At 35.2% G+C, this 8,354-nt stretch overlaps 1 protein-coding gene across 1 annotated transcript; it reads left to right on the top strand.

The window, feature by feature from the left end:
- The first annotated feature begins 1,095 nt into the window (after window positions 1–1,095).
- Window positions 1,096–4,055, top strand: LOC113689504 (protein ACCELERATED CELL DEATH 6). Its single transcript, XM_027207275.2, has 3 exons — window positions 1,096–1,765; window positions 2,497–3,032; window positions 3,141–4,055. The coding sequence occupies exons 1-3, from the start codon at window positions 1,108–1,110 to the stop codon at window positions 3,771–3,773; spliced, it is 1,827 nt and encodes a 608-aa protein (XP_027063076.1). The 5' UTR covers window positions 1,096–1,107; the 3' UTR covers window positions 3,774–4,055.
- The last annotated feature ends 4,299 nt before the right edge of the window (window positions 4,056–8,354 follow it).

The raw sequence follows: 8,354 nt of genomic DNA, 5'->3' as shown, positions 1-8,354 counted from the left end.
TTGGCAAGTTCAATTCAACTCATAAATTATATGGGTTTTTGGATTTTGGATTTTTGAGTTTCGGGCTCAAATTAAAAAACTCAAACTCAACTCACGCTATTATATGAATTTCGAGATCAAAACGAGTTCGATCTCTGTCTAATCCAATTAAAATTTAGGTTCAACGAATTTTTTTCAGATTGAACAGGTCGAGTTCAAGTTAGCCCGGCCCTATTGATAGTCCCTTGATCAACCACACAAATATAGAAGGAAAAAACAAAATTAAGACATGTTAGTCATGTTGTCAAGGGGTGAGTGTACTCCTAATCCCTTTTTTTTTTGTTTTAATTAAAGGGTTCAATTCTCCTACCGGGAAACGGTAACATTGTACCACTTTTTGTGACGTGATATATGTAAAATAAAAAGATAGTTGGAAATATTATTAAAAAAAAGCGTTTGAAAAACGTATTTATAATGCAAGAGAGAATTTTTTTGCAAATAAGATGATATCCAAACAAAAGTACAATTAAAAGGAATTTGATTTTCTAAAGTGATTTAGGTGAATAGTAGTACACTTCAACTCAGGGAGTTTCGCGTATCCTGACCCTGGCATGCTAAGTTAAAATGCTAAGAATGTTGCCAACATTTATAACACTTTGTATATATTCAAATGGGCTTATTGTCTTGTGGTTAATCGTCAATTTCGTCTGCATATTGGTGCTTAAAGAAATGATTATGGTTAAAATAAGATTTCAGAGCTTTTTTTTGCTTCCAGATGATTGTCCATTGGAAAGGATTCAAAGAACCACGAGATTCTTACATTAATAATTCCCCCCCCCCCCCCCCCACAACCCACCCGCAAAGTAAGAGGAAAGAGACAGAAATATGTGTCAGCTGTTATGAATTGACCAAACGGTCTATTTTTGCCGAGTTAGATGCTGCATGAGAGTGAATAGAGTATTGTGAAGTGAGAATTTGTGAACTGGCACGTAACCTGGAAACTACTCCCCAATTGTGTGGAAGAATTCCTGTAATGGCGTATTCATATCCTCTGGATTATAAATTAACGACCAAGGACTGTTTTGGCACTAGCTACAAGTGGAAAATTTCCAAAAAAATCATTTTCACATGTCTGATCTAATGTTTTCAAATTTGTTGGAGGATGATCAAGAGGAGTATGGAGCTGTAGAGACAATGGATCCTGAGCTTTACAAAGCTACTATAGGAGGGGATCTTCTTGAATTTGTAAGAGAAATGGAAAGGTTGGCTAATGATAGGCATCCGTACTATCTTCCAGCTTCTTGTGTCCAACTAGGCCCTCAGAAGAACACGATTCTTCACCTAGCGACAAGCTATGGACATCATGAGATTGTCAAACTTGTCTGCAAGGACTTACCTCACTTGCTGGCAGAAAAAGATGCAAGAGGTGATACTGCCCTTCATCTTGCTGCCAGAGCTGGTGATACAAATCTGATCCTGTTGTTGACGGATTCAGATTATGCCGTTTTGGCCCTTTTGGGTGCAACGAATGAGGAAGACAACACTCCCCTGCATGAGGCATTGATTCATCGTCATGAAAATGTAGCCAGAACTTTGATTGATAAAAATCGAAATATGAATTATTCTGTCAACCATGAAGGGAAATCTTTAACGTATCTGGCCGCAGAAGCAGGATATGTTGCCATCATTAGTCTCCTAATGGATAACCCTGTTGGAAATTACGCACTTGATGGAAAGCATAAAATCAAATCACCTGTTCATGCTGCAATTCTTGGAAGGAACATTGGTAATTCATAGTTTATCCTTCCCAGTATTAACTGTCTACATCTTTGCTGTATGTTTGCTCTGTCGTGTTCTTTTGATGATATATCTCCGTCATAATATTATTGAGTTGCTATATATGTTATGCTCTTCAATCATACCAGCAATTCTCTGATGATAAAACACATTAAGAGGGACTTGTTTGTGCACAGTGAATGTATATTAGAAGATATCTGTAGCCAAAGAAAGTAGTTCGGCAGAATTGAGAATGATGACACTGATGAAGCGCAAAACAGCATAGACCAGTTGCAGCCAATATATACAACAAATCTGAGTTCGTCAATCCTTCTTTGTACTTAGTCTCTGTATATATGGCTTCATTTCTTAAATTTTGCCAAATTAGGAGCTCTGTCATGCAAGATGAAGGAAAGCTTGGATGTTGATGGTTCATGAATGATATCTATTTGATTTAGTCTTAAGTAAGCAGTTAAGTGATTTTTATACACTAAAATCGTTTGTTTTCAGTACATGTTCTTGCGGTTCAACCAAAGATAGCATCCTGATGCATTTAATTTTTGTCTTGCCAAAATTCCACAGGGACAACCTTTATTTTTCAAATGAGTAGTGGTTTTGAAAGCAGGGCGTGTTTTATGATCTTCAAGCATCATAACTGCTTAAAAAGGAAATTTTAAAGATGAGCTTTCGGTTCACTTGAATGTGATCCTTATAACATTGACACTTTTTTTGACTTCTTAGATGTCCTGAAACTGTTCTGGAGAAAAGATCGGTCATCCTTTTACAAAAGGTGTGAAAAGGGAGGAAATCCTCTTCACTGTGCTGCATACATTGGTTTTACTGATGGGATCAGCTTCTTACTGAAAAAATCATATATTCTTGCTTATTTGAGGGATAGACAAGGTCTTCTCCCCATTCATATGGCAGCGAGTCAAGGTCATGTTGATATTATTCAATTAATGGTCCAAGACCGGCCAGATTCAAGGGAACAGCTCACTTTACAGGGCCAAAATATCCTCCACATTGCTGCAAAAAGTGGAAAATGCAGAGCACTTGAGCGTATGCTCAAAATGCCAGAACTAGAGAAACTTATAAATGAAAAAGATGCAGATGGAAACACCCCTTTACATGTGGCTACAATATATGGTCATCCCAAGGTAGTGAGCAGTCTGACATGGGACGAGCGTGTTATCCTTCAGCTGGAAAACAAAGATGGCCTAACTGCACTTGACATTGCTGAGGAACAAATGAAACCATACATGGCCTCATTTCAGAAGGTATGTGCATCACTAGCCAAACTAAAAAGAGTCAACCAATTGCTCAACTTGAATATGATCTTGAATCTGACTACGCATATCAAATTTCAATTACTGATTGTGATGCAGCGTTTGACATGGATGGCCTTGAGAGTTGTGGGCGCTCCAAAAGCTCCCCATTCTAAGTCTGTAACAGATGTCAATCTTATGCTCGACGAACAGCCAACAACAGAGAATTACAGAGATAAGGTTAATGTGATTCTGTTGGTAGCTACACTTGTGGCAACTGTGACCTTCTCTGCCGGTTTTGCAATGCCAGGCGGTTACAAAAATTCTGATCCAAACCAAGGCATTGCCAACATGCTAGAAAAAGTCAAGTTTCAGGAGTTTGTTATATGTGATTCTTTAGCAATGTACAGCTCCATTGCTGTGGCTGTTACGCTCCTCTGGGCACAGTTGGGAGATCAGAAGTCCATGCACGTGGCCTTAAAGTTAGCATTGCCACTGCTGGGGATAGCACTTGCTATGATGTCAATAGCATTCATGGCAGGAGTTTACCTGGTGGTCAGCAAACTCAATTGGCTTGCCCATTTTGTGTTGTTCATGGGCTCGAACTTTGTCATAGTCCTCGTACTCCTCTTCCTTCCACTCTGCTTTTTAGGTTCTTCGAACTATCATAGGTTTCGATTCCTCTCCTATTGTCCATTCTGCTTGATGCTGTACGCACTGGGAAGCTATGCAGAGAATGAAGCTGCAGAATAGATGCAGTTCTTGTGGTTCTGTAATCTGTTCACAGCCTCCGTTGAGGTACTGTGAATTCTCAGTTAGTGGACAGGTGTTGAGGCCAATTATGTGTTGGTCGACTAGTGTATTTGGTTCAGTGGTTTGGCTCTAAGAGGATTCCACTGAGAAAAGTCGCCAAATCTGTAAGATAAATAATGGGATGTCTGCCATGTATTGGTTACAAGAAATAGTTACAAGCAGAACATCAATTATCTGTCATTCTGTAAGAAGTGTATAATTGTGGTAGTTTTGACTTCTATATGCATTTTGCTTTAGCTATTTGGATACCTTAGACTATATTAAAACTTCCCAAAGGTTCAAACAGTCAATCTTGATCATTATATCACTATACTAATTCCTTAAACAGGATGCTACCGACAGCAAGTTTAACCCTGGTACCATACAAGGCGTCGCTTCTGCGCTAAATTGGACTTGTTTATGGGACCTGGTGATTGCTCCTCGCTTATGGCTAGTTTGGGAGTTCTCAGTGCAGGATACAGAAGAAAAGAAGAAAAAGTTCAAGGGAAGAGAAAGGATGGGAACACTCTTCTAATTGCCTTGCTTGGGAGTAGTGAGCAGCGGAAAAGAAAGGGTGAAAAAATGATGAATTAATCTCGTGTAAACTATCAGTGTATACACTTTCACCATTAGATGCATGACATATAATTCGAATTATCGTGCATCCAACGTGATAGTGTATACACTATTAGTGTATGTGTATGCAAGATTTACTCAAAAAAAGATTAGTAATGTATATTTTAGAGTGCGTTTGATAAAATTGAAATCTAAAATCTAAAATCTGAATCCATTAAGTTATTGAATTGTTCGATATGAAATTTAATATATTTGAGTATATATCACATTCAATAATAAGTGAATAGTTTATCATTTATTTTTTGGAGCAAGTTCTACCTAGAAAATTTAGTGCCGCTTAATTAATTCAAATGTTCAATTTTTATTATCAAATGCGTCTGAACATATTAAGATCTGAATTTATTAAGTTTAAGTGCTAATTTTGGGTTATCAAACAAAGTCTTAGTTACAGATTTACCTTTAGACTTAAATTGTTTATGTTTGTTTTGATGGGCAAATATGATAATTCATAATATCTCTACTATAATAAAGCACGAGTAGGGTTTTGGTTTGGTATAAACTTTTGCTGTTATATTTTGTTTATGATGTGATCAAATAATTTTTCACAATCACCACTAAGATGATAATAACCGCTACACCTTTTGTAAATCCACAGTTAATTTTGATGATAACTGCTAACAATTGCTTAAACCATTTTCTACTCATCATAACACTCAGAATAAACTACTCATCAAAGCTACCCTCTAATGAACTCAAAATGATTTCAATAAATATAATAAAAAAATTTGACAAATATTTTTCTTATTAATTGCACACGTATTAGTGCGTGCCTTGCACTCTAGTCTAAATAACTCCATCTCACTTCCCTTCTATTTTTTCACTACTTCTGGAGAGAGAGAGAGAGATTTATGAAGTAATTTATCCTTCCATTTCTCACCATTTCTTTTCTTGATTCTCCACTTTAGATTACCAAAAAAGAAAAGTAAGCAAATTCCCATCATTTTCTCTTCTTTTCTCCCACTTTCCTCCCATCCAAACTCACTTGGCAATTTAACACAGTTCATCCGAAACGTTGAATTGGCCAAATGGCTAATAACTGACCATGGAACTTTCTCTTTATTGCTATAATTGGCAAATGGGGCAACAAAACGTATTTTTAAATCCCAAGCTTATACTCCACCAATTAAAACGAAAAAAGATTTGGTTATTTCTCTTGTAAAATTTTGTTCAAGTTGATATATTTTGAGGAACGAGTACTTACTCAATCCCGTCAGTAAAACTTAGTCAAAATATTTTTAAATTGAGGAGAAATTTATGATTTTTCCATTTCTTTAGATGGAAAGAAATATTGGCTCACGGAATTCCTATGAACTTTCAATATTCAATTAGCTATATAGGGAAATAAATTAAATACGAAACTAGCACTCTAGGAACCAAGCTTTATCCGAAAACCATAAGAGTGTAATCCAGATCTCAACAACTATGTTACCAAACTATGTCGAATTTATAGTTTTACACCGAATTACTATGAACTTTCAATATTCAATTGCAGTAAGCAATTAGTACTTGCCCCTCACGGGTCAGCTCGTTTGGTTACGGTTTCTTCCTTAAGGCAGTTGTCCAGCCTCCCGCAAGGATTCGAGTTCCGTGATTAACGTTTTCGGGAGGATGGGGCCTCTCCTCTCAGGCCGGAGTGGGATTAGTCGAACCCCGCAAGGATTGACCCGAAAACCCACTCCGTCAGGGGAAAAAAAAAAAAAAGCAATTTGTACTTGGTCCCCTAAAATTGCCCCCTAAATTAATAGTTAAAGGTAACGATTCAGTGAAAAAATATAAGCATCCTTAAACTAGCAATTATAGTCTATCCTATCAAACATGATTTTAGTTGCTCTTTGCCCCTTGAATTTTTTTTTTTACTTATTTTACCACCTAATATTATTACCCTCGATATTTTACTATTCTCATTTTTCTTTTTTCCTTTTATTTCTTTTCTCTCTATTCTTTTTTTAAGTGTTTTCCCTTATTTCCCCTATTTTCTCTAGCTACTACTTAGCAATATATTATTATTAATAAAATAATCAATGAATCACGTCCTTTACTTTTTATACGTGTGTCTAAAATAATTAATTTCTAAATTGAATTTGCTTGGCAATGTATATTTGATTAAATAATATTTAGTTATTTTTGTTAATTTCACCATTATTAATATGACTAACTTTGGTATCAATTCAAAATACTTAGATGTAGATCGAAAACTTAGGGCTTTTAGTTAATTAATTATGAATAGCGATATAATAGCTCAGAAATGACACGAGGACATGACAATACATAAGGAAAAATAAGAGAGAGAAAAAAAAACACAAACAAAAATAATAAAAATAGCAGTTGTGAATTGCATATGAACTCTTTAGCAATCTAGCCCTGTTTGATAACCCAATTTAGCACTTAAATTTAATGGATTTAGATCTTAACAAATTCAGACCGTTTGATAACCAAAAATTGAACATTTGAATTAATTAAGTAGCGCTAAATTTCCTAAGCAAAACTTGCTCCCAAAATTAAGCAATAACCTATTCATTTATCACTGAATGTGATATACACTCAAATATATTAAATTTAATACTTAACAATTCAATAACTTAATAGATCTAAATTTCAGATTTCAGTTTTCAAATTTCAATTTTATCAAACGCACCCTAAGTGCTACTAGAGTCGTTGTTATGGCAGTAAACTTCAAATCACCCTTCTCTTTTTGTGGTTAAGAATAAGGACAATAACTGAAACTTAGGTGATATTTAGCTATTAAACATGGACAAATTGATAATGTGAACAAGTGCCTAAAATTTTAGGGGCAAAGTCCAAATCACTCCAAACGTTAATGAAGTTTAAAGTTATTAACCCATGGAAAATTTGATGACGTTAACAACCAATCGGAATTGACCGAAAACATATGTTCGCAAATGGTGGCTGGCTTTCTATGGTGTGCTCAATAATTTCCAAGGACAAATTTTCTGCCAGATCATGTCCGGGCCAAGGCTGTTGAAAAGTATTTGCACAAATAGTCGTCTGCTGAAAGCTCAAGTATTAGGTTGTGGTCATGGATGAATCTCATCCACATTGACTCAACACCAAAAAAAAGAAAAAAAAAAAAAAAGAGATAGATTAACAGTAAGATTTCGTTTACCCCCTTGATGACTCTTATCTACAATCAGTGAGTCACAGATCAAACGCTTTAACAAATAAGTCGCATTTCGCTATTTTTACTTGAAAAAAAAAATGATTGACTTGTCACATATTTTGATCTCAACTTATACGCATGTAGTAGTAGAGAAATTATTCATTGAAAATTTCTATCTTCATCTGTTATAAATTATAATGAAATGGTATTTCATACTAGTTTATGACAGGTTGATTAGATTTGTTTCATTAGTTGATTAGGATTAGACATTTAGATTTAATGTAATCAATCCAGGGTTTGTATCCATCTCAATGTGGTAAAGGAGTACGTAAAGTATGCCCATACACCTCTCATGCAATTGGGACTTTGTGAAAAACGCTCCATTATTTACGCTTAATGCTGAACGCGTCATATTTGACTGATACCCACTTAGTTAATCATTATTATGTCTGATTATAATCTCTGAAAAGGAAGAACAAGAAGACTGTGAAAGGAAGAACAAAAAAAGTGTGGTACAATAATTGATAATTGAAACTTGTACACATGTCTCTAAGTTATAACAAAAAATATCATGATATTATTATTGAAATTGAACTAATTAAACAAAGCGTCTGTCAAATAAGTGTCCATTAGACACTCGTTAAGATGTAGTTCAAGTATTAAATTTTTGCAAAAATAAGAAACTAAGATAGAATTTAGACATGTCAACGAGTAGTTGTTAGACACTCGTTACAAAAACCTTTAAATAAAGAATACTCCAAATAGAGTTGAGGGTGTAGTAGCTACCA

Source organism: Coffea arabica, chromosome 5c (genome assembly GCF_036785885.1).
Source record: "Coffea arabica cultivar ET-39 chromosome 5c, Coffea Arabica ET-39 HiFi, whole genome shotgun sequence".
Taxonomy (NCBI): Eukaryota; Viridiplantae; Streptophyta; class Magnoliopsida; order Gentianales; family Rubiaceae; genus Coffea; species Coffea arabica.
Note: the sequence above shows the minus strand (reverse complement) of the source record. Positions and strands in the feature narration are given on the sequence as shown.